Below are 27114 nucleotides of genomic sequence, written 5' to 3'. Positions count from 1 at the left end.
ATTGTGGAGACAACAGCCACACTTCCTTGATAAATCAACCACAGTGGTAGGGGAAAACCTTCTGACTTCATTGTACAATGCAGAAAAGATGCAGCTTTCTTGCACATTAGGACTATTTAGTACCTTCAGCAAACTCAGCTAATTCTTACTACTTTGTTATGATCCTTTCCAAACCTGAATTTATGTAATTTCTTTTTTTAAACGGGAGGTTTAACTTTCCTCCTTTTGATAATGTTGGTAACATAAACATCTTTTTAATGGGGTCAGGTGGCAGGATATTCACCCCGAGTATAAGTTCTGAGCCATCTTTTACTCATAGCTCAGACCCTTAGCTATGTAGGGCAAATTTGATTAACAGGACACTTGTTTTGTAAAGGCAACATGGGCAAATATGTGGTTTTTATACGGTAGGCCTTGTGCAGTTACCCTTAGAAGTGCATAAATGCTCTCGCCAGTTTACACCTGTTCCAGAAAGGTACAAGGGTTCGCATGTGCTGTATGCATGTAAATCACATTTCCACCTGAACTACGCTCTTTAGAACGTCTGCACCCAGATCATGTATAAGTAGGAGCTGTCTTGTGGTTTGTTTACTTTTCATGCCTGTACACCTGTGTGTAATTTTATGTGCATGTGGAAAATGCTTACAAAATTACAAGATAACATGTGAACGATAATGTTATTGTCTATGCTTAGTTAGCTATTCAGAGCAAACATTGGAGTTTAGCCAGTCCTTTGCACTGGTGATATTTGGATTTACTTTTTGCCTGCTGTGGTGCTGTTTATTTTGCACTAATTTTACCTTCGAGGAGGTCTTTCAGGTCTTGTGAAAATATAGTGAAGTAGTTTGGAATCAAGTCTTCATTTCAAACTCTTAAGTGACATGTAGAATAGCAGTGGTGTGTTTGTTGCATATGTACCCCCTGTCCCTTCAGTATGGATGCCAAATTAAGGATTGGAATGCAATCACCAGAATGAGACTTGAAATACCCTGAGACAGGCTATTGGAGCACCAGAATGAGGCTTGGAATACACAGAGGCAGCTGGAGGGCTCACTGTTGGAAGATTTCACTATTGCACCCCCTGTCAAAAATTTCTGGCTATGCCACTGGAAAATAATGGTGTCATTCTTGCAAAACAAACTATTTAAGAGGGCTGTTTTTGGAAGCAGTGCTTATGTTTTGTTGTTAGAAGGATCATGTTTCATGAACCTATTGAAACATCTGTCCTTTTTTCCCTTTTTCTTAGGAATCAACCCAATTAAGCTGGAGAGCATCCAGCTTCCAGTGCAGCGTGTGACAGAGAGAGTCTCGTACAATCACGTGCTTTCGGAAAGACTCATAAGTATAATGAACCAAGCAGCTCAACCAGGTAGTATTTCTGATTCCATCTACTGATGGAAATAATTACCTGACTTATGCTTTCTGGGCAACCACATTATTTCATCAAAAACTATGCAGCAAAGAGCTTTGTCTTAAACAGGCAACTCTCAGCAAGAGAAGTTAACATCTATAATTTGAAAACCAGGGGACTTGTGGAAATAGCTTGGAGTACAGATGGTGAGATTGGAAAATTTAGTCCAATGAAAGACATTTTTTCTACAGTAAAAAAAAAAAAAAAAGTGAATTGTGACTTCCAGGTTCTCTGCTTTGTACTACACTTCCCATGCCTAGATCAGGTACTTCAGTAGTTACTGCAGACTGAAAGAGTCACTCGCTGTACTGCTTTATAGCAACTCTTAGAGACATCTCAAGAGTAGTACTTTCCTCATCTCTCCTGTAACTTTATTTACAAAATTTATATACCGCTATACCTTGACAGTCTAAGAGGTAAACAAAATACATCCAGAATAATAGATGATAAAATACCTATAGACAAACAAAAAAACCCCCACTTTAAAACAGATAACTTAAAAATGGGCCAGATTTATTATTATTATTATTATTTATTTATGAAAATTTATACATTTTTAATCAAGCAAATGCTTGGGGCCAGATTTAATATATACGTGCTAACAATAAAAATATATAAATCAGCCATCAACATCAAAGGTTAACTAAATTAATAGAGAAAGCCAGGAATTGGTTTCAAGTCTTCCATCTTACAGTGCAGAGCACTAATCACTGGATCATTGGGAGATAATAGAGGGAATAAAGCAAATTGGTTTGTTTTGCTACTTTATAAGTACACTAAGTACATAAGTAATGCCATACTGGGAAAAGAGCAAGGGTCCATCGAGCCCAGCATCCTGTCCACGACAGCGGCCAATCCAGGCCAAGGGCACCTGGCAAGCTTCCCAAACGTACAAACATTCTATACATGTTATTCCTGGAATTTTGGAGTTTTCCAAGTCCGTTTAGTAGCGGTTTATGGACTTGTCCTTTAGGAAACCGTCCAACCCCTTTTTAAACTCTGCTAAGCTAACCGCCTTCACCACTTTCTCCGGCAACGAATTCCAGAGTTTAATTACACGTTGGGTGAAGAAAAATTTTCTCCGATTTGTTTTAAATTTACTACACTGTAGTTTCATCGCATGCCCCCTAGTCCTAGTATTTTTGGAAAGCGTGAACAGACGCTTCACATCCACCTGTTCCACTCCACTCATTATTTTGAACTCCTTTAACTCGGCAGTGGAGCCCCTGAGTTGGTGCCAAAAAATTATAGCTTCAAATCTTGAGATCCCAATCTGGAAAACTTAGCTGTGAGCTGTGTATTGGGAGATCCATTAAAATAATGCATGAAAGAGACCAGTGGTGAAATTGATTTGAAATTAATCAGATATAATATAGATTTTTAATAATACCCAAATATTCAAAGCAGTTTAAGCCGTTAAATTGCTTGGTTGGGAATAGGCGCTGATATTCAGCGGCACTTAACTGGCTAAGTGCCACTGAACATCATGATTAGTGCCGAACTCAAAGCCGGCTGTGTTGGGGGCATTCCAGGGGCGGAGTCAGCATTTGGCCGCTCCAGTGCGGATATTCAGCCCTTAAGGTGGAGATTCTATATATGGCGCTTAGATTTGCACTCCGAAATCCAGGTGCATTCTAAAACTATACGCATAACTTAATTGGCTCAACAAGCAAATCTGTGTTTTTAACAGCACTTAACAAGCAATAATGGGCACTAATTGACAGTAATTGCAAGTTATGCGCACAGATCGGTAAGCTCATTCTATAATGAACTACACCTAAATGGTGAAGCACGCAGTTCAAAATAAATGTGTGCAGTTCAAAAGGGGCGTGTTTATGGGCGTTTCGTGGATGTTCCAAAATTTACGCGCATAGTTACATAATATGGCGCAGTCTGCCTAAATCTACACATCAGGAAGTACACTAGGTTTTCATGCGTGTAAATGGGTGTGCGCAGATTTAGGCACAATGATATTGACTAAACGTATTCTATATACTGTGCGTAAATCTTATAGAATATGTTTAGGTGAAACTGAGTTCTGCGTGGATTTTTTAGGCGCCATATATAGAATCTGTCCCTAAGTGGCCAAATTTACCGCATAAATGGGACCACATAAAAGTCTGTCCTATTTTTACATGGCAACCCATGGCTGCTGAAGTAATGACTATCGTCTGATGGGCTATGTCTTAACTGGCTTAAAAATAACCGGATATGCAAAGCCGAAGCTCGCACAGGTCCCAGCTTTGAATATCTGGGAATAACACCATCGTTGGTGAGCAAAACGCTCACCGCCCGACGGCTGAATATTGACTCCCCCATATGTTTAGTTCTAAAAGATTATTAAAAAAAAATTATTACTAAATTGAAAAATGCATACTTAAGAGCATGACTCAGTGGCATGTTTCCCTTTCTTCCATTTGCAGGTTCAGTCATATCTATGTGGAGGTAGTGACTTGGTGTATGTGGGATTTTGTTTTGAGTAGCATGATGTATTTATTTGTGTGTATGTGTGAAGAGTATAGATGTGTATTTGTGAAGATATGAAGTGAGTTGTGTGGTGTGGTTTTGTGACTCTTGGCATATAAGCATTCTCTCCCCCTCCCTCTTGCACTTGCTCTATCTCCCCCATCTTCAGTAGTCTGTGCTTTTGTTCTGCTGCTGTGGCTCCTTTTTCCTTTCTCTGCTGCTGGGGTTTGGGTATCTGTCAGTACACGTGAAATCTGCAACCACGGGGGTGATTGGAGTCCCCATGCAATGCCTTTCTTTGCACTACCTTGTCAACTTCTAATGGTGGGGCCCTACTTCCCTCCCACCTGCAGACTTATGAAGATTTCTTTTGCCTTTATTTGCGTATGATGTGTTTTCACATGCACAGACCTCCTGAACTGCTGCTTGTGCTGGACCTAAATAACTTTAGTAGAGTGAATTCTGTAGAAGTCCTTTGTTTATAGTGGCAGAGCCAGCTTTCACTCCACTTCTACATAATAATTTGATAAATAAGGAGCATTTGGACTTGTTGCTCCTGTCTACAGTTTAGAGATGTTTCAGCTGTCACTTGCATGAATATATGCAAGGCAACTCCCTGTAAACTAGTGCATACCTTTACTAAAATTTATCGGTGGTAAATGGGCATCAGCTAATGCAAATTTTGGACGCCCAGTTTTTCAGACCACTATCAATCTTCATTTGTAGTATGTCTCATCTGGTAAAATACAGAATGAGATGCAACAGATCCCGCCTGCTTGATCCTTTGTTTCTTTCACATCAGGCTGACATAACCCACCTTATTCGTCTTGATTATGAAGTGAGGAGATTAGTGTTTTCTGTTATGGGTGATGCTTTAAAACTCAGTTATTTCAGGTTTGTGTGCAGGATACATAAGTACATAAGTATTGCCATACTGGGACAGACCGAAGGTCCATCAAGTCTAGCATCCTGTTTCCAACAGTGGCCAATACAGGTCACAAGTACCTGGCAAGATCCCAAAACAGTACAATACATTTTATGCTGCTTATTCTTGAAATAAGCAGTGGATTTTCCCCAAGACCATTTTAATAATGGTCTATGGACGTTTCCTTTAGGAAGCCATCCAAACCTTTTTTTAAACCTTGCTAAGCTAACTGCTTTTACTACATTCTCTGGAACGAATTCCAGAATCTAATTGCATGTTGAGTGAAGAAATATTTTCTCCGATTTGTTTTAAATTTACTATTTTCTAGCTTCATTGTGTGCCCCCTCTACCCGTTCCACTCCACTCATTATTTTATAGACCTCTATCATATCTCCCCTCCACCATCTTTTCTCCAAGCTGAAAAGGCCCTAGCCGCTTTAGCCTTTCCTCTTAGGGAAGTCGTCCCATCCCCTTTATCATTTTCGTCGCCCTTCTCTGTACCTTTTCTAATTTCACTATATCTTTTTTGAGATTCAGTGACCAGAATTGAACACAATATTCGAGGTGCGATCGCACCATGGAGCGATACAAAGGCATTATAACGTACTCATTTTTGTTTTCCATTCCCTTCTTAATAATACCTAACATTCTATTTGCTTTCTTCGCCGCCACCGCACACTGAGCAGAGGATTTCAAAGTATCAACGATGATGCCTAGATCTCTTTCCTGGTCGTTGTCTCCTAATGTGGAACCTTGCATTACATAAGTATAATTTGGGTTCCTCTTTGCATCACTTTGCATTTGCTCACATTAAACGTCAACCTCCATTTAGATGCCCAGTCTCCCGGTCTCGTCAGGTCTGGTGCTGGAGAGGAAGTGGTGTCACTAAGAAAAGGAGAAGGCATAAAGAATTTTGGGAGCTAAAAGATTCCTGGTCTTAACACAGCAACTGGTGCTTAACTTATCTGGTCTAGCCTCGTATGAGACTAAATACAAAAGTGTTACCAGATATCAGTCTATTATAAATAAGCCAAAGATCTAATGAAGATAAAATAATTTGCTGTTATTTTAGAACAACACAAAAAGCGAGCTTTAGTCAGCATAGGTGGAACACATAAAAATGGAATAAACGGGGGGAAAGACCTCAGAAAGCTGTGGTCACCAGCTCAAGGCTGATTAAAAAATCACTATCTCGGCAGAATGACCTCAGGATCCAAGATGGCGACGGTTTGACTTCGCGCTACGGACGCGTTCCAAGTCGCGTTAGAGCAGATCTGGAGGGAGTTACCTTGCCCGCTGATGTGATGGGCAAGCGACGTGGGAAAGTCAGGGATTTTCCCTCAGACCCTGGCGTGAAGCCCCCGCTCTCCCAGCCGACGCTTGAGCGTTTTGGAATAGCGTCCGGGACTCCATCGACTTCTACCCCAGTTGCTGGTGTCAGCATCTCGGCGTTGACCGACAGTGCCGACGGGGCTTCCTTAAGCCCTGTTTTTTGTGCAGCACCCCCTCAACCAGGAAGTGAGCGCTTTCAGTCGAGTCCTGCAGTGTCCGCCCAAAGAGGTGAAGAGAGCGAGCAGGGGGGGAACCCGACGGCAGCACAGAGGTCATCTCCTGAACAACCGACTATTCCAGAGCAGAAAACTGCGACTGTTGTGGATTCTGCGACAGTGAGTACCCTGGAACAAGTTGTTCAAGCGGCTCCCCTGGTATTTAATGCAAGGCAGTTTGAAAAACCAGCTGTAGTGACCTTAGAGTCACTTTGGGAGCTGAACTCCACAACCCTCTTTACCTTACAATCTGCTATTTCAAAGAATAATGAAACTATTAAAGTTTTGGCAGAGTCTGCTCTCAAACAATTTCAAATTAATGAGACTCATGCAACTGAAGTAAAAATCCTTTCACAAAAAGTTGAAAAAATGGAACTTGTGGACCAAACACTAATTAAAGAAAGGAACTTTGCTTCTAGACGCATGGAATACCTGGAAAATCAATCTAAAAGTCTTAACCTACGTATGATTAATTTTCCGAAATCACCTATTCTCTCTCCTGTACAGATGGTTAAGAAATACCTTGTTGATATTCTGGGAATGACCGAAAACTCATTGCCACCAATTACAAGGGCATATTATATTCAAATTACTGGGCAAATCCCAAGAAATTTAGAACCTCAGAATGCAATGAATTTAACGGATTTTCTGGAATCTTCTTTGGAGGTGGTCACTCAAAGGACTACTTTGTTAGTGACTTTCGCATTAGAGTTGGATCGAGATGCAGTACTCAGGCTTTCCTTAAGGCACTTGAATTCTTTATTTTTGTTTTCCCGGATTTATCCAGGGAAACTCAAAAACGCTGTAAGCTATTTCTAGCCCAAGGGCTATTGCCCTGGGGGCAAATTTTCTTTTGAAATTTCCATACGTGTGTAGGATTTTACTTCACACTAAACAATATCAATTTTTTGAACCCAATCAGTTGGAAATTTTTTTGAAAAGTAAAGAGAGTATTATTGTAAAAGTTTAGACCCGAATGAACACTGTATAGCATTTAGGAGTGAATCTATGGGGCTTAGCGCGGTCTTTGGGTTAACTGAAATGTTTGAAGCTTGATATTGGATCATTTCTTATTATTTGTGGACGATGGGAGTATTGTTAATTCTCCTTTTCTTTTTTTTTTTCCATTATTTGAAGTTAGATTACAAATTGTGTAATATTATTCTGTTTTGAATACATTGAGGCTCATTTTCAAAGCACTTAGACTTACAAAGTTCCATAGGTTACTATGGAACTTTGTAAGTCTAAGTGCTTTGAAAATACACCTCTATGTATCTTAAAATGCTAATAAATAAATAAAAAAATCACTATCTCAGTCCTTCAAAACACAGTTCTTCGCTTTAATCATCGGTCATAAAAACCCCTGATCCAACCTAGGTGTGTGTTAACAGATTTTTTGATTTTTCTTCTTGTTTTTGTGCAAAAAAACCTTCATAAAACAAAAGCTCTCCACAGCAGTTCTCAAGTCCTCGAATTGTAATAAATTAAACGTAAATTGAACTTAGCTTAGCTTGGCTGTATTCGACCGTCCCTGTAACAGGTATCCAGACCCGATGGACCCGTTTCACCGTAGGGCTTATTCAGGGGATGATGGATACCGGGACCCTTTCTGAAAATCGTGGTCGATCAAGCGCTGACAGTGAAACGGGTCCATCAGGTCTGGATACCTGTTACAGGGATGGTCGAATACAGCTAAGCTAAGTTCAATTTACATTTGATTTATTACAATTTGAGGACTTGAGAACTGCTGTGGAGAGCTTTTGTTTTATGAAGGATTTTTGCACAAAAGCAATAAGAAAAATTAAAAAATCTGTTAACACACATAGGTTGGATGGGGGTTTTAATGATTGATGATTAAAGCAAAGAACTGTGATTTGAAGGACTGAGAGAGTGATTTTTTTTAATCAGCCTTGAGCTGGTGATCACAGCTTTCTGAGGTCTTTTCCCCCGTTGATTCCATTTTTAGGTGTTCCACGTATGCTAACTAAAGCCCGCTTTTTGTGTTGTTTTGACAATTATACGTGTAATTGAGCAAGCTTCCCCTTACTTCTGTTACTCTGTTATTTTAGAATACATATATTATTTATGGGAATGTAATGGTGATTATTTTTTATTATTAAAAACTTCTAACCCGCTGTATCCAATGAGCATAGCAGATTACAACATAACATACCTAATTGTTTGGGCTGAATCTGCATTTGTACTTTTTTGTTTTGTGACATAAAGGGGTCAATTTTCAGTAGGCCACCTACAGTAGGTACAAAGATCACGGATGGGCAGTTTTCTGAGAAATTACCTACATGGTTTTTCTTTGAGAGTACAGTACGTGAGCACAGAATTCCCTGCAGGCTTTTCATCTCTTTTTAATTTCTGTTTTCAGTATTTTACCCTCTTTTCTCCATCTATTAAAAAGAAACACAAAGAGATGCAAAGTTTGACAGTGCCATTCTGTACATTTATTTAATTCTGTCCTCCGGGAGCACTGCTTTTTAAGGCAACAGAAAGTATGCAGGTTGTGATCCCTGCGTATACTCTGTTGGACTGTTTAGATTATTTTGTTCCATTGTAATATGTATTGACCTAAAACAGCTTGTGCTATTTTGAATTAGTTTGCTATTTAGCGTGCAGCAAAGAATACAGACTTCTAATGCTTATTAACCACTCATTGTACCTGGATAAATCATCCTCAAAATTATTTTCTGCAAAACAGTGTAATGTTTCAGCCTTAACATAGGGTCTGTTTAATAAGGCTCGGCACTCACTATGTATATTAATACATGTTATTAGTGTCTAGACCCCATTTGAAATACATGAACACTGGTAAATAATGTATTAATGTGTGCTGCACCTTTAGTAAATGGACATCATAATGTCAGCTAACAGAATAGTCAAGTAGCCTAGCTTTTCTACATGTGCATGGGCTGGTTGAAGGGGAATGAATAGGGGACACTTCTGCCAGACTGTACTGATAGGTATTGATTTGTTTGTTTTACAATTTTTGTTTTGTAGATGGAAAAGTTCGATTGGCAACCTTGGAACTTGACTGTCTGCTACTAAAGCAGCTAGTATTGGCTAGTAGTGGCTGTATTATTAAAGATGTCCATCTTGCTTGCTTGGAGGTAAGAATTCTGTGACACACTGCTCACTATAAAGGCCTTTTTATTTGTTCTGTCAGACTATTTTGGGACTAATCTTCTAATTGGGTGCCTATTTCAAAATTCCAGAAAGATGCTTATTTCATAAAGGCAAAAAACCAAAATCGTGACAGTGTTCCTAATACAATCAGAAACTAACCTATAAATACTAAACCAGACTACCAGGCATTCAAAAAATGTTTTTGTGTATATCCATAAATATAAAGGGACTGATATTCAGATGGCGGGAGGCAGCCTGGCTAATTCCCTTGGTTGGCGGTGAGACTGGATATTCAGTGCCGGGCCGTTTCTGGAGACTGGCATTGAATATCCGGTTTATTTTTGGCCAGTTTAAACTTAACCGGCCAGGCCAATATTCAGCATAGGCCAGCTAAGTTTATAGCAGCCAAAGATAGGCTTGCTATTTGGGCGGTCTAGTTAGGCCACCAAATTTAGCCAGCAATGCCCTGAATATTTGCGGATAGCTGGTTATATCGCATGATATAACCGGTTAGATGCTAAGCACTGACCGCGACTATTCAGCAGGAGATCACTGGCTATCTCCCACTGAATTTTCGCGGATAACCAGCTAAATGCTAGAAGCCATTCCTGGCTGATTAAATATTGCTAAATATCGGGGGTGGGGGGGGGGGGGAGTTTTTTTTCTGTGTAAATAGAATGGGACATCAACTAGAGTGTACCCACAACTACCAGTTTTTAAATAATTTGGAGCCCTTTTACTAAGCGGTTAATTTGCCAATTAGTGTGTGTTGCAAAAGTGCGGCAATTGTTACCATGCTGGGATGACAGCATTTGCCAGTTTGCGTGTTAACTGCATGCAGTGTATGGTGGCAGAAACTGGGTGGGTTATGAGTGGTGTGGAGACCGGCTTCAGTATCTTTTTATTTCTCCGTTTAAACAATAAGCCTCTCACCTCCATGTTTATCGTTGGTCAGTGGAAATGTTCAGTCATCTTATGTACACTAAAACCTGAACCAAACAATGCATGTGTAAAGGAATTAATAGTTTATTTCTTTTTTGACACAAAAGAAGTATAAACTTTAATGTCTTGGCTGGATTCTTTCTGGGACAGCTTGACATTCATCCATAAACAGGTAATGCCCCTTAGAGCCATGAAACACCAGGGATCTATATGGTAAATGATTGATAACTCTTCTCTTTTACAAATGTTCAGTAAAAAGCAGATCATTCCATCTCGGTTTAATCCATTTGAAGAAAGAGTGTTTAAAGCAAAAATCCACCATTTTTAATGTTGGAATACTTTAGCAGCATCATCCCCACTCCTCATTGAGGGGCCCTTTTACTAAGCCGTGTAAGCATCTAAGTGCAGCCAACGCGCGCCAAAATGGAGTTACCGCCCGACCACTGCTTGGCTCTTGTGGTAATATTTTTGGCGCGCATCCGAAAAATATTTTTTATTTTCAGGCGCGTGTAACAGACACGCACCAAGTGGCATTTAGCACGCATAGGTCATTAGCGCCCGGTTACCACGTGAGTCTTTCCCGCTAGGTCAATGGCTGGCAGTAAGATGTCAGACCCAAAATGGACACCCGGCAATTTTCATTTTGCCGCACGTCCATTTTCAGCAAACATTTTAAAAAGCCCTTTTGTTTTACAGGCGCGCTAAGAAATGGGTTGGCACACGCCCAAAACCTGCACCAACACTGGCAAGCCATTTTTCAGCGCACCTTTGTAAAAGGACCCCTGAAGTTGGTATTTAAATTTATAGCGGTGCAATACAAACATCTAAAAAAATGTTGCTGCTTAGTACAGTGAGCAACCAGGGCGCTTCCATAACTTGATGGATGGGAGAGGGAGGGCAAATAGTGGATTGAAGGGGCAGAGAGAAAGGGCAGACAGTGGATGGATGGGACGGCAGAGAGGGCAGACACTGGATGGGAGAGAGAGAGAGAGAGAGAGAGAGAGAGAGAGAGAAGACAGATGCTGGATGGAAGGAAGACGGTGAAAAGACGATGAGGAAAGCAGAAACCAGAGACCAGGATAAAGTAGTATTGTAAATGGGGGGCAACTAAGAGGGTAAAAACTGTACAACAGGCATGGACGCTGTTTAAAAATATCATCCTGGAGGCCCAGGCCAAACATATTCCGTGAATTAGAAAAGAAAGACGGAAGTCCAAAAGACAGCCAGCGTGGTTGAAAAGTGAGGTGAAGGAAGCTATTAGGGCTAAAAGAAATGCCTTCAGAAAATGGAAGAAGGAACCGTCTGAAAATAACAAGAAGCAGCATAAGGAGTGTCAAAGCAAATGCAAGGCGCAGAAAAAGAAGGCCAAGAGGGATTACGAAAAAAAGATAGCATTAGAGGCAAAAAAAAAAATATAGCAAAATTTTTTTTCGGTATATTAAAAGCAGAAAGCCAGCAAAAGAATCGGTTGGGCCGCTGGATGACCGAGGGGTAAAAGGGGCGATCAAGGAACATAAAGACGTAGAGGAGAGATTGAATGAATTCTTTGCTTCGGTCTTCACCGAGGAAGATTTGGGTGGGATACCGGTGTCGGAAATGGTATTTCAAGCAGACGAGTCGGAGAAACTTACTGACTTCACGGTAAACCTGGAGGACGTAATGGGGCAGTTCAGCAAACTGAAGAGTAGCAAATCTCCTGGACCGGATGGTATTCATCCTAGAGTACTGATAGAACTGAAAAATTAGCTTGCGGAGCTACTGTTAGAGATATGCAATGATTTAGAGATGGGAGTAACTAGCAAGGTAATTAATTTTGCTGATGTCACAGTTATTCAAAGTGGTTAACTCGCGACAGGATTGTGAAAAATTACAGAAGGACCTTACGAGACTGGGAGACTGGGCGGCTAAATGGCAGATGACGTTTAATGTGAGCAAGTGCAAGGTGATGCATGTGGGGAAAAAGAACCCGAATTATAGCTACGTCATGCAAGGTTCCACTTTAGGAGTTACGGACCAAGAAAGGGATCTGGGTGTCGTTGTCGATAATACACTGAAACCTTCTGCTCAGTGTGCTGCTGTGGCTAGGAAAGCAAATAGAATGTTGGGTATTATTAGGAATGGTATGGAAAACAGGTGTGAGGATGTTATAATGCCGTTATATCGCTCCATGGTGCGACCGCACCTTGAGTATTGTGTTCAATTCTGGTCGCCGCATCTCAAGAAAGATATAGTAGAATTGGAAAAGGTGCAGCGAAGGCGACTAAAATGATAGCGGGGATGGGACGACTTCCCTATGAAGAAAGACTAAGGAGGCTAGGGCTTTTCAGCTTGGAGAAGAGACGGTTGAGGGGAGACATGGTAGAGGTATATAAAATAATGAGTGGAGTGGAACAGGTGGATGTGAAGCATCTGTTCACGCTTTCCAAAAATACTAGGACTAGGGGCATGCGATGAAACTACAGTGTAATAAATTTAAAACAAATCGGAGAGTTTTTCTTCACCCAACGCATAATTAAACTCTGGAATTCGTTGCCGGAGAACGTGATGGGCAGTTAGCTTAGCAGAGTTTAAAAAGGGGTTAGACGGTTTCCTAAAGAACAAGTCCAAAAACCACTACTAAATGGACTTGGGAAAAATCCACAATTCCAGGAACAACATGTATAGAATGTTTGTACGTTTGGGAAGCTCGCCAGGGGCCCTTGGCCTGGATTTGCTGCTGTCGTGGACAGGATGCTGGGCTCGATGGATCCTTGTTCTTTTCCCAGTGTGGCATTACTTATGTACTTATGTACTTATGATCCTGCTCTTGTTTTTCTAAAAAAATGAATGAAAACGTGAATGCAGTCTTCTGAAAGTCAGATTTTGTGAGATGAAGAAAACTTCTCATGTAAATAGAAAATGGTTCTAACAAACTTTAGATTCAGAGGTGGCCCAACCAGCCACTCTTTTGGTTACCTTTGCTTTAGCTTCAGAAATAAAAATAGAAATAAAACCTTTTTTGAATTTTAAAATTTGTATGAAACACAAAGGAAGAGGAAGCAATTTCTTCTATTGAGACCTGCAGATTTGCAATTGGGAGCATTGTTTTTTCTTAAATTTCCCTGCAAATATGTGATTAAATATAGATCACACAAATGTGTTTTTTTAAATTGTACTCAGCTCTCTGCTTTTGTTTCTTTTAGAGGAATTATGGATAGAGGTGATAGGACCTCTTCTCCCATACATGGGGTAGAAGATTCCACATAATAGGATATACTGCCATTTCTAAAAACATAGGTCATAGCGGTTTAAAAAAAAGAAAGAAAATAGAAAAAAGAACTCCAATTTAATAGTAAAGATCCAGTCACACAAAGAATCACTTATATGGTTAAATAACAAGCCACTCTGGTCCTGGCCCGGGCACCAGCACACTCCACTGTAGTCCTGAGGAAAGAGAGCCAAATGCAAGACCGAAAAGATAGGTTTATAATAATGCTTTGAACGGGGGGATTGAAAGTCCAAGCCGCAGGCTGGGAGGAAGATCATTCCATAATTTTGGCGCCATAAAGAAAAGAGCTGAGTGTCTCATAGTTTCATAATGGGCCTGATTGGGTGAGGAGTGCAAAGAGCAAAGGGGACGAGGAGTGTAAGGAATGACCATTGAAGAAAACTAAGATGGAGAACCTGAGTGAAGAGTTTTGTGTGTGAAACAGAGAATTTTAAATCATAAGCGGAATTTTACTACAAGCCAGTGCAGTCTAAACAGTAGAGGAGATGCATGATCGAATCTATGAGCTTTACTACCCGCATTACCTCCCCCCCCCCCCCCCCCCCCCCCCCATCACTTCACTCTTACCTCCTGAGGGTGCTGGGAGCAGTCACGTGGCTGTCGGCTTTTCTGGTTCCCTGCCCCGGAATAGGAAGTAATGTCAGAGGCAGCAAGGAACCGGTGGAGCTGACAGCTGCGTGGCTGCTCCCTGCACACCCTTGCAGTGTGCACCCGGGGCAGACCACCACTACCACCCCGCCCTTGGTACGCCACTGTAGACTGAGCCTCCTACCAAATACCCAGTTATATAATTGCCCTCTTAAGAGTCTGCTGGGAGATTTGCACAGTGTGAAGATCCCTGAAGCAGATGTTTGCCGAAAAACCTAGTGTCGGATCAGTGAGCACTGCACTTTGAGCTAAATTAAATGTGGTGGCCAATAATTGTTTCTGGACTTTTTTTGAAGTGATTTATTCAGTATTTTTTAAAATTTTATTTATTGGGATTTATTAACCATCTTTATGAAGAGATTCACCCAAGGCGGTGTACAGTAGGTACAGTTTAACATCAAACTTATAATTTTGTTAACAGTGTAACAATAGTAATATGAACAAGTATAAACATAAATACAATGAAAGAGGAAAACTTGAAAACAGCAAATTGAAACAGGATCAAAAATATACACATTTAACATCATTGAAATTCAAATAACAGAGATATACGATGTAAGCATAATAGTGATGGAATATCTAATAAGCACACACAATTCGAACATTCAGTAACATTGCTATGATACAAGTGATTTTTAGGAGACACTGTTGTACGTGAGGATTACACAGGCTTTGCTATAAAACATGGGACAAATGATAATGAAATCGGTACCATTTTAGCAAAAACAAAAATCTGCTCTTTTGTGGGTGAACTCATTCTATTTACATAGTCAACCTTATGTATATATACAGAAATTGTTTTTCAATGCTTGGTGTTCTGGTTTGATATTTATGTATTAGTTTCTATTTTATAAAGGCAACCTAGGTTCCTATATACTTTTTTAAATCTAAACGTATGAAACTAGTCCCAGTAGGGTGCAAATGCTCACACACAAATTTACAACTGCTCCACACGGGTGTGCAATCTCTAGAAGTGTACCTGTACATTTTGTAAAACAAATGTGTGCATCTCAGCTCCACCACTGTTCCATGTGATCTATGCCTCTGAGAATATATTTGCACAATCTAGTTGTTATGCATACATATATTGGTGTATTCAGCTGCACAGTTTTGTAAAATCCCTTCTCTACATGTTAAGAAGTATTTACATACAAAAAACTTGTATGAAATTATCCATTTGATGCCTGGCCCCAGTACAATACTCGTTGATTGGCTAGGTTCACATATGACTTTTTTTAGTTGCAACATCTGTGAGCATCAAATCATTTCACAAGAACTGATGTGATTTAAAACGTAAAGAGCCCTTTCAAGTTTTTCTTTCCCACGGGCAAGAATGCAAATTAAGTTCCTTGAATAGACGGCAATACAACACATCTACATCAGCCTGAAACCACATGTAACCATGCTTTTGGCTATCATTAAAACAACTAAATATGGATCGGTATCTCACCCATTTGTTTCCTGTTTTTCTTCAGGGTGCAAGAGAAGAAAGTGTTCATCTCCTGCGTTGTTTTTACAAGGTATTGGTCTGTCCAACTATTTTCTTGATTCCCCATGTAATAGTTGCTTTAGGATGAGAGATGGATTCACTGATATATACTGACTGATACTGTCAAGGTATCGCTTCACTTAGGGCCCCTTTTACTAAGCCGCGTAAGCATCTACACGCGCCCAACATGCACCAAAATGGAGTTAGTGCCCAACTACCGCATGGCTGTTGCGGTAATTTCATTTCTGGTGCGCATCCGATACGCGTGTCAGAAATATTTTTTTACTTTCAGTCGTGTGTAATGGACGTGCGCCAAGTGGCATTTGACACACGTAGGTCGTTACTGCCTGGATTCTTTACCACTAGGTCAATGGCTGGCGGTAAGATCTCAGTCCCAAAATGGATGCGCAACAACTTTGATTTTGCCGCACATCCATTTTCGGCAAAAAAAAAAAAAGGCCTTTTTTACAGGCACGCTGAAAAATGGATTGGCGCGTGCTCAAAAACCGAGCCTACACTAACGCAAGCCACTTTCAGTGCGCCTTAGTAAAAGGACCCTTTAATCTTGACATGACCTTCCCAATTTAGTATGCAGGTTTCAGCAGCTTTTAAATTTAAATAAATATCGCCTCTTCTATTCACATGGATTCGAGGGTAGGCTGTAATAAAACACTGAGCCATGTTTACTAAAGTTTAGCTTGTGCATTTTATTCCTGTGGGATCCACAGCACTTAGTGTTCACTAAGCCGCTGCCATTTTTTGGCCCATCCTGGGAGACCATCAGCAATAATATAGTGACAGCTGAGTATGATCCCCTGAAGAAGCCTTGGTGAAACAGGTGCCTGTTGGGATTCAGCAAAGCTAAGTCTCACTGGAAATATGCTGTTGATTTGTGATCGGGCATAATTGGAAAATAGGTTAAAAAAAACGCAGCACAATATAAAGTGTGTAAAAGCTAGCAAGAAGGAGGTTTTTAGGACCATAAGTAATTTTTCCATTATTATATAAAATTAGATGCTGCCTAACATTTAATAGCTTATGTAATCACAACTTCTCCCATCCTAATCAGACATACCATCCATAAAGCAGAATAAGCACTCCATCAGTCTTATTCTATGAAGAGTCCCAAACAGGACCAGTACGAGAGTATGGGGCACCCTTGGCTAACCTTCAGCCTTACCCCCCCCCCCCCCCCTTCAAATTAATTTTAGGTCCCTAGGCTGTCAGATCCCCCTTCCAAGATTTTGATAATTCTATAAAAGCGCATAATTGGATATCACACGTTGAAGTATTAACCTTTGTTTTGCTAGTAACAGTAAGTACTGGTGGTTCTTTTGAGTTTTGTTTAGACTGTTTTGCTTTGACTTAAGATGCTTTTTGCTGCCCTCTAGAAGCTGATGCTCTAGGCCGCCGCCTGGTCTTCCCTTATGGTTGGACGAGCTCTGGTCCCAAATTGAATACAAATTAGTCTACTTTTTTATTATGACAAAGAACTAGATTTTCAGTACCTTTCAAAACAAGTTTTTCTCTCTCTCGCATATTTTAGATAAAGTATAGACAAAATTGTAAATGGATCCAAAGTCATTAAGAATTGGTAAGAAACCACTGTGTCTTAACTTGGATTCTGTTCAGTGACTCCACTTGGTACAGTTCACATGCTGTTCAGCACTACGCTCTATAAAATGTGTAAAAGAGAGGAGATAAAGTAAAATGGAAATCATTAGCAAAATAAGTCTCTCTCAGTTTTTCCAGCGTTTTTATTGCTCTGGTGTAAATGTGTTTACAGTGGTACAAATGAATCACTTGTTTTTGTGGAATATTAAGGGTCTTCGTTACTGCAGAACATTGGTCAAACTTCACAAAAGAGTATTTTGAGAACGTTGACTACTTAGTAATTCAAAATTAGTAAGCCTAAATAAAGGCTGCTGTTTAACTGTGTAATAGGCATAGTGATACTTGGTCTTAGGTTTTTTCTGTTTGTTTGTTTGTTTGTCTGTTTATTTATGAAAACTTGCTTTTTCTTGAAGTATTAAACTAAGGTACTACTACTAATCATTTCTATAGCTCTACTAGACGTACACAGCACTGTATACATTATATGCAGGTACTCTTTCTGTCCCTAGAGGGCTCACAATCTAAGTTTTTGTACCTGGGGCAACGGAGGGTTAAATTACTTGCCCAAGATCATAAGGAGCTGCAGTGGGAATGAAACCCAGGTTGCCAGGATCAAAGCCCGCTGTACTAACCATTAGGCCACTCCTCCACTCCACAATAAATTCAACACCAAAGAACACATCAGCATCCCATATTTAGGGGGGAGCTGCACAGGCGCACCTCAGTACGTAAACGTTGTACAGCATGCTAACATAGCAAGTGTGCACTTGGCACATTAATGTACACCACATTATGGAATGAGAGGGTAAGTTTCGATTATCCCACCTTCGCTAATCCGGCATATCCGACCCCCCCCCCCCCCCCCCCCCCCCACCAATGATATCATCACATTTTGTTTTAGAACAATTTTTGAAAATCGGGAACGCTGCGCCTTTGTTTATGCATAGTTTGAGGGGTTTATACAGTGTTTTCCGTATTATCCGACTTTTCATTTATCTGACTGCGGGTCAGTCCCATTTATATCGGATAATTGAGACTACTGTACAATATTCCTCTGCTTTTCTAGTGGGAACAGTACTGAGTGGGTATAAGGTTCAGGATTTTAAAGTTCACACTGATTTGAGTGGTATATATACTTGTATTCTTCCCTTGTCTAACTCATTAAACTCATGTGTTGATCTTGCAAACAGTTGACTTTATTGTGAGATGAATAGTTAGGTCTTCCATCTCCAATGAGCTGTGATTGTTAGGAAGACATACATAGCGCATCAGCTCAGTGGCGTACCAAGGGGGGTGGGGGTGGTGGGGGGGGGGTCCGCCCCAGGTGCACGCCGCTGGGGGGGGGGGGGGTGCCGCAGCGCAAGCCTGCTCCGAGTTCGCTAAACTTCGTCGCTCGTTCGCTGCAGCTCCCTCTGCCCCGGAACAGCGAAGCGAAGTTTAGCGAACTTGGAGCAGGCATGTGCCGCGGCACCCACCCCCCCCCCCCAGCGGCGTGCACCCAGGAGGGGGGGAAGGTGTCATTTAGCGGGGGGGGGGGGGGGCGCATTGGCGCTCCGCCCCGGGTGCCATCCAGGAACGCCACTGCATCTGCTTCTGAGCAAGAAAACTACTTGCGTGTTTACCAGTGTAGACCACTAACCGCTGGCTAATTTGCTTTGCCTTCATGTCTTTGTTTATTTGTTTTAGGGAGGATTTATATAAAACCAAGAAGAAAAGTTATTTTATGAATCATTTTCAAAGGGATGCAATTTAAGGAAAACTACCTTTCGACTTTGTTTCTTTTAAATTCAAAAACAAATTCAGTAGGGTGAAAGCATTCAGTCCTTGCAGTATTCTGAATCGGTGCCAGTTAACCCATTGTAACAGGGATGACTATGGCAGTTCTGGTCAAGAGAATTCTTTTAAAAGAATTTTGATTAATGAAAGAGGAGCTTTAGTGTTTATGCTTCTTTTAAGTTTATGAGAAATGGAGAATGAAAAGCAGATGGTTGAAGTATACCAGGAATCATCATGCTTCATGTATAGAAAGAAAGTAAAGCCTTACCAAGTAATTTTGTTTTGTTTTGCTTTAGGGAGAAGAAATTTTTTTGGATATGTTTGAAGATGAATATCGGAGCATGACAGTAAGTTTCTACAAAAATTAAATATTTTGCATTGCCATCATGTTCTTAGAAATTTTGATTCAGAAACAAAAGGCAGCATTGTTTAATTTTAAATCTTTAATTAAGTTGGAATAAAGGAGGTTATTAAAGCTGCATTATACTGTAACTGATGCTTCTCTGAAGTCAACCAGGTTTGCCATGTCTCACACGTGGTACTGAGTGGAACAAAATTTCCAGAACTTTCTGGTGAAGACCTTGGGCCCTGATTATGTAGCAGTTTTCCCAACACCAGTAATTGGGAAGCAAAAACCAGTACTGGGAAGACTTCTGTGGTCTATGCCCTTATCATGGCTGGACAGATTCGTATGGGCTGGAGTGGGTTTTAGAACAAGGTCAATGCCGAACAGACTTCTACAGTCATATCTTATCCTAGTAGTTCCCAAACCAGGTCCTGGAGGGACCCCAGCAAGTCAGGTTTTCAGGATACCTACAATGAATATTCATGAAAGAGATTTGCATGCAATGCCCCCATATTCATTGTGGAAAACCTGATTGACTGGGGTGCCTCCAGGAACAGGTTTGTGAACCACTGCCTTATGCTATGAGTTTGTCTTATTGGGCAGATTGAATGGTCTTTATCTGCCGTCATCGACTATGTTATTATGTATGTAAATAGGCCTCATCGTACTTATTGCACTTGCATTAGACATCAGTACTGTGGCAGCCCTGCAGTTCTTTTCAGTTTGTTTTAATGCCAGGTGTGCTCAGTAAATTCTGTGGCTTTTCTTCAGCATTTGCATGAACTTTCCCCTTTGCCTCAGCCAGAAACTTTTATTATTTTATCTACTTAGTTCCCTTGTCAGGTTTTCCCAGCCTTTTCTCAAGCTTTGTTTTGTTTGACATTCTGCTTAATTGAACCTTCCACTATCTCTCTCCCCCCCCCCCCCAACCCCTTGAATTTTTCAACTAGAAATAGGGTGTGGGAAGATCACCAGTTTTGTTTCTCTTGCAGATATGTTTTCATTTTATTTTCCACCATATCTCTGAAGCAGGCCAGTAGCTTCAAATTCTATGCAAAGTGTGCACAAAATATGTCTATCACTGACCATTACAAAGTGTGCTACATCAGTCTTGAGAAGACCATGACACTAATGCAGGGGAGGTCAACATACTGTGATAAAGTCACCTCCAGGATAGTTGGGTTAAGGCAGTTTCAGTCTGAAATACAAGTCCCAGAAGGCATTGCAGGCAAGGAGCCAGGGGGGGAGATGAAGAACCCGGACTGGACTCCTAGCTGCAATCAGGGAAGACATGGGTGTAAGCTGGCAGGTTGTGTAGAGTGGCTGCCACTAGGTGGAAAGAGAGTTAGGAAACCCTGTGTGCAAGAGCTCATCATTGGTCTCATTAGTCTAATGCTTAACTCAGCTGGTTTGGGTGTGAGGAAGCTAATGGAAGGAGAATGATTGGTGGTGGTAGCGGAAGCCAGGGATTGATTAGGCAGGTGGGAAGGAGTCCCAGCAGTTGAGTTCAGTTCAGGAGAGAGAAGCAGAAGGAGAGAAGCAGCTGCAGGCTGAAAACCCTTGGGCAGGGAGGTCCCTAAATTATTTGCAGGCTGAAAATCCTTGGGCAGGGAGGTCCCTAAAGTACTGAAGCAGGCTGAGATTCCTTGGGTGAGAGGAAGTCCCAAAAGTATTGAATTCACTGTGAAGCTGATGCAGGGGAAAACCCTTGGGTAGAAGGAGTCCCTAAAATATTGAACTCTCCTGAAGGTAAAGAGGATAGAAGGTAGAAAATGCTGCTTGGTGACTGAACTGTGATGATGAACTGAAAGAACTGTTTGTCTTGGGAATTGAATTACTGTTTATTGTGCACTGGATAAAGAGCCCAGACTGAAGCCTGTATTGAATCCTGGTATGTGCTATGCTGCTGTGGGAACTGTGTACTAGAAACCTGCATGGAATAAAAGTCCTTAAGATTGAAGTTCTGGTGGACATCTATTTCTTCATTGTACCGGGAGCCTGTGGCTGGAGGAGATTGTTCTATCCTGGGCTGCACAAGAGGGGCGCCTGGTTACAATACATACATAGAAGACCGCATGAACATCGCACTAACCCTAGTAGGCCACAACATTATGTAATCTCAGAACCGGAAATGCACAGAATTCCGTAGACCACCTGTGATGAATAAATAAAAATGTAACAAAAACTATTAGAGTGGCTGTTCTGAAAATATTTGTGAAATATAGCATTAAAAATCACCGAAACTCTAGTTGTTAACGTTTTCTATGTATACTTCCCATGATCTTGAGGGCTGCAGGTTGCTCACCCCTGCATTATTGACTGTGAAGTCTACTGCAACATGTCATGCAGTTTGGTTATGAAAGGACAAGCTGAGTGTCTTTCTTACTGGTGAACTTAAAAGCCTAGCTCCAACACCCTGACATCATATATTTGACATACGGCAAGGCCTTATCATTAGAGCTTTACCGAATAGCAAATTTTACTATTTGGCTGAATACAAATAATGAAAAAATATTATTCTGCCGAATACGACTACCGAATATGACTAATGGGCATTGAGCTTTACATAACAAAAAATAAAAGAAACAACTTGAAATCAGAGATCAAGTGTTTATTTCAGTAGGATTTAGCACAGTAGAGCCCCAGATTATTCGTGTTTGAATGTCAGTCACCATTTGGCCAAATATAAATAATGTGTTCAGGGCACTATTTGGGATTGAATCCAATACAAATATTTGGTACAGCCCTATGTAGCATGATGGGTGCCTGCTCTGAGGATTAGTCAAAATGTTAATCTACTAAAGTGCAACCAGATATCAATCTTTCTGCTCAGTCTGTGAATTAGGTAGTGATCTCTGTCTTGAGTGGAGATTTCAGCCCATCAGACATGATGGAGATTCCACATGCTCTGAAGCAGGAACATCTGGAGGTTGATGCACGCTACTGTGCCAAGGCTATTCTCTGCCTGTTAGTGCCAGCTCTTTTGTCAAAGCTGCTCTGTGCCACTCTCTTTGGGGTCATTCTGAAAACTTAAGAGGGTGTAGAGCCTCCTACGAGGCATAGCTATTGTCGTCCACATTGTTTGAAATGGGTTGGAGAGGAAAGTTGCTGATATACACACAAGTGTGCTGTTGGAGCCAAGGCTTAAGCATCAAGTCTCTTGACCATGGTGGTTCCATTAGTGTGACTGTTCTTATGTCAATATTGACTCATTTCATCAAGCCACAGTAAAAACAGGCTATTCCCAAGTTCAAAGTAGTGGTACGTGCCTTGGAAACTGAACTTGTTTCTCCCCTAAGTTCTAGACATATCCAAGTTGACATCATTCAATTGGACACCATTAGCTTCCAGGCTGACACCTTCTTAGTGTGCCTTAAGTTCTGAGGGACCAATGTAGAAAGCTACCGTGGCCACAAGCACATGGTTATCAAGGGATCTGCACCCATGTTACTGGGAGAATGATGCAGAAAGAGGTTCAATGCAGGAATTAACTTGCACAGTAGACATTGGTGCATAGCACATTAAAATATATGGTAAGAAGGCTATTAACTATTCTTCCCTGATGCAGAGAAGAGAAGATTTTAAGGTGAGCACAATGCCAGATATTTACCACCAAGTCTGAGGAGGCATAAAAGGATTAACTTACCCTTCTGTTTCAGAACAGAAAAGCTAATTGTCCACCCTAGGGCTCCCTAAACCTTTGATTTTCTCTCCCCCCCCCCCCCCCCCCCCCCAGATGACTTTTTTGATCCCTCCTGACACCCCACCACTCAAAAATAGAAAAAAAGTAGCCCTGGTGTCTAGAGCATCTGCTCCCTACCCACTGACCTCTTCCACAAAAATAGACCTGGTGTCTAGTGGTCCCCAGACCACCCTGGCATACCTTCAAGAATGCTCTATCATTCCTGCCTTACCACTGCCATTTTTGAAAATGGTGGCACCTGACCTCATGCTGTGCTTCCTGGGATGCACCACATGGGGTCAGTCTGCCTAAAGGATGATATGAATACGAAGTGGCCATGCTTGTGAAGGAGTGCAGTTGCCACCATGAGATACTTCAGAAGAACTCTGGGGGCCAATGAGAGCCCAAAATGAGGGATTCTGTAGTAGTAATGACTGACTAGAAGGGAAAGCCTGAAGTACTGTGAGAAGGATGGATTGGAATATGTGTTTATGCATCCTGGATATTAAAAAAAAAAACAAACAACATTCAGTCTCCTTTATTGAGCAGAGTAAGAATGAAGGGGATAGTGGTCATTTTGAATTTCTTTTGAGAAGGTAATGATTGAGGTCTTTGAGATTTGGTAAAGGATGCAAGCCCCCTCTCATCTTCTTGAGCAGAAATATTGATAATTCATCTCCTGAGGTGGAATAGGTTCTGTGGCCTTGGCTTGTAGAAATATGGATAGGGCAAGAAGAATGTTTGGCGAGAATAGAAGTGAGGCACCTAGTCAAAAGAAGGCTGATATCCAGAGACCAACACCAAGGAAGGGAGGGTGGGATGTAAGGGGGTAGAATAGTTGGGGCATGGAAGGTTGTATTTGTTGTTCTTCTTCTTAAAACAAACACATTTCTGTTTCTAATTTATGGTCCCTTATTCGGTGTTTTGCGAGGGTCTCTTTGTTGTGTTCAACTTTAGAGGTATTTGCATTTTTTGCTGTAAGGATCAATTGCAGTCTTGTTTGTTCTCTGTTCCCAATAAAAGCTATGTGTTGGTGTTCTTGGAGCTAATGTAATGTTTACTTTCATAGGCTTTGTGGCCAGTTGTAGGAGGAAGGTTGTGTATGTGCAGGGCTGCCATAGGGATAGTACTTCCCCCCCCCCCCCTTCCCCCTAAAGCTGAGACTGGCTCTGCATAGTTCTTGTAAGTATCAGAATTCTAGTTCCTAAGAAAAAGGCACTGCAAATGCTCTTCACAGATTTGAAGCACGTAGGAGTTGGCACATTTGGCAGCTTGTGGTTTTTGCCGTGGGGTTTTCCATGAAAATTTGTTGCAGTTGTTTGGGAACTCTGATTAGTGCAGATGGCCTGTGTGGATATTTTTTTTTACATTTTAATTTTTGGCCTTTTTTCTGAAAAGAAAACATTAACCTCTTTCTAATATACGATATTGCAATACATTTGGAAAACACATTTACTAAAATTGGAACAATACAGAGAAGATTAGCAAGACCCTTAAATAAGGATACCATATATATTTGTTTCCATGCATTTTGGGGGGAGGGGGAGGGGATGTGTCCTAGTAGTTTTCATAGTTGTATGATTACAGAACCTAGATATTAGGGTGGGTGAAATAAATAATTGGAATTAAGTATGAGATCCTCTATCCAGCAGGATAAAGAAAGCAAAAATTGGATTGGATAAGGAGTGATAATCTACAAGTGGTCACGCTTCTGTGGATCACATTTGAGGTGCATCCTTGTGATGCAGACCAAAATAACTGTTATTTTTTATACAGTTCCAGATGATGTCCATACATTGACTCATACCATTGTAAAATTTGCACCTTTGTGCGATTTTTAGAGTATTTTAGCATAACTTCCATTTGGTATCTAAATGCAGATAATCTACACCTGCATATATGTATACACAGCTTACATTTTTTAACAACAAAATATACATATTTTCATGTATATATGTATTATTTTATTTTTAAGTTTTAAATCTGGTTTTATGTTCTTATTTAAATAAGCACATAAATCGACCATGTCAAAAAAAAATTTTTTTCATCTCATTTTTTTCATGTATTTTCTTACAAATATTTATATATGGCTCTTGTGTTTGGGTTCATTAATATATGTATACAAAATTTGAATATCTGTTTGTTTAGTGTTGATGTGTACACAAGTTTTGTCATTATACTTCATGTTCTAATTGTGAATTTTTTTAATATGACTGTTCTAGACTCCTGAGGCAGGCCTGTGGCCGAAACACAGTACTGTGTCAAGTCTACAATAAAGTTGATTCATTTTATACCACCATTACTACAGTTTCCTGGAGTCATTGGTCCACTTCCCACTTCTTTACCTGCACTTCTGACTTCATGGGATTTGTGTTCATCCACCTAGGTGGAGCACTTACCATAAATACAACATTACAGGTCACAAGCATGAACGTCCCCTGTTTTGCCACAGCAGCATTCCATGCTTCCAATCACAGGGCAAGCAGTGGCTTCCTCCATGTCCATATCAATAACAGACTATGAACTTTTCTTCCAGGAGCTTGTCCAAACCTTTTTGTAACCCAGATAATTGCTGTAACTACATTGTCTGGCAACGAGTTCTAGAGCTCAACTGTTCGTCGAGTGAAAAATATTTCCTACTATTTGTTTTAAAAGTATTACCCTATAGCTTCATTGAGTGTGCCCTTATCTTTGTACTTTTTGAAAGAGTAAAAATCGATTCGCTTTTACCCGTTCTACACCTCTCAGGATATTGTAGAGCTCTATCCCTTCCTCAGCAGTCTCATTTTCAAGCTGAAAAGTCCTAACCTTTTAGGCTTTCCTCATATGCGAGAAATTCCATCTCCTTTTGTTGCCTGTCTTTGAACCTTTTCCTTGCAGTGTGGACAAGAAGAGCTGGTCAGACTGAAAGGGCCAGTTTTGCCCTTTTAGCCGTTGCCTACTAACAAATAGTTATTCCAACGTTGCATTCATTAAACATTTACTGGTCTGAGTTTTTTAATTCTTTAAGCTGTTAATTCTACATTCTCCTAAAGCATTACATAAATATTTCAGTCCTATTACAGTACTGAACACAGCTATAGCCTGGGTTCTAACAAGTTCCAAAGCAGATCTACTACTGAGCTAGTTGGAGTAGTCTATTGGGCTCTTTTTCAAAACAGAAAAACATCTACTATAATAAAACGCACCCTCAACGTTCTGAGGATACTGACGTCACTGCAGGCAGTCACACACCGGTTCGTAAGTTCATGGTGGTGAAGCTACAACAATCACCATGTCTTCATGCCCCGCCCTCGCGTCACACGTGATGACGTCGAGGGTGGAACACGAAAACAAGGCAAATGAATGCACGGGGAGCAGTACTCATCCCCTTCCAAGAAATCCCAGCCGATGACGACGTGCCCATCACCCCGGCCCCTTTCGCCCCTTTCACGGTACCGCCACACCCCCGGTAGCACACTGTTCCCCTCATCACCTTCCCTTCCCCCTGTCACCTCCCCTCCCCTTACACCACTATCCCTGGTGGTCTAGCGGTACCTGTTCGCTCGGGCAGAAACGAAGGAACCCCCACTTTGCTGCCAGAGCGCTGCTTCTAGCTGCCCGGCTGCATCGTGTCTGAGTCCGGCTCTCGGCGATTCACAGTGGCCGCCGAGAGTTGAAGCTGCCTCGCGAGACTTCAACTCTCGGCGGCCATTTTGAAACGCCGAGTGCCGGACTCCCACACGATGCAGCAAGGCAGCTAGCAGCACCGCTACGGGCAGGAAAGAGGGGGCTCTTTCTTTCCTGCCCCCACCAAACAGGTACCTCTAGACCACCAGGTAGACTACCGTAAGGGGAGGGGAAGGGCGTCCCGTGCCCGCTAGCG

General features: G+C 41.2%; 1 protein-coding gene and 1 non-coding gene across 7 annotated transcripts in view; both read left to right on the top strand.

Moving 5' to 3' along the window:
- Positions 1 to 27114, top strand: part of CLEC16A (C-type lectin domain containing 16A) — a 365691-nt gene that overhangs the window by 144956 nt on the left and 193621 nt on the right. For all 6 annotated transcript variants that reach the window (XM_030211400.1, XM_030211398.1, XM_030211399.1 and 3 more), the window contains 4 exons: positions 1247 to 1369; positions 9359 to 9468; positions 15818 to 15862; positions 19518 to 19568. In XM_030211400.1, the coding sequence (XP_030067260.1) occupies positions 1247 to 1369; positions 9359 to 9468; positions 15818 to 15862; positions 19518 to 19568 (329 nt within the window). The remainder of the gene's footprint in view (positions 1 to 1246; positions 1370 to 9358; positions 9469 to 15817; positions 15863 to 19517; positions 19569 to 27114) is intronic.
- On the top strand, positions 24680 to 24781 carry LOC115477013. The gene has a single exon (XR_003943263.1). It is a non-coding gene; the product is annotated as a U6 spliceosomal RNA (small nuclear RNA).

This window comes from Microcaecilia unicolor, chromosome 8, assembly GCF_901765095.1.
Source record: "Microcaecilia unicolor chromosome 8, aMicUni1.1, whole genome shotgun sequence".
Taxonomy (NCBI): Eukaryota; Metazoa; Chordata; class Amphibia; order Gymnophiona; family Siphonopidae; genus Microcaecilia; species Microcaecilia unicolor.
This window is presented reverse-complemented; position numbering and strand designations above follow the sequence as displayed.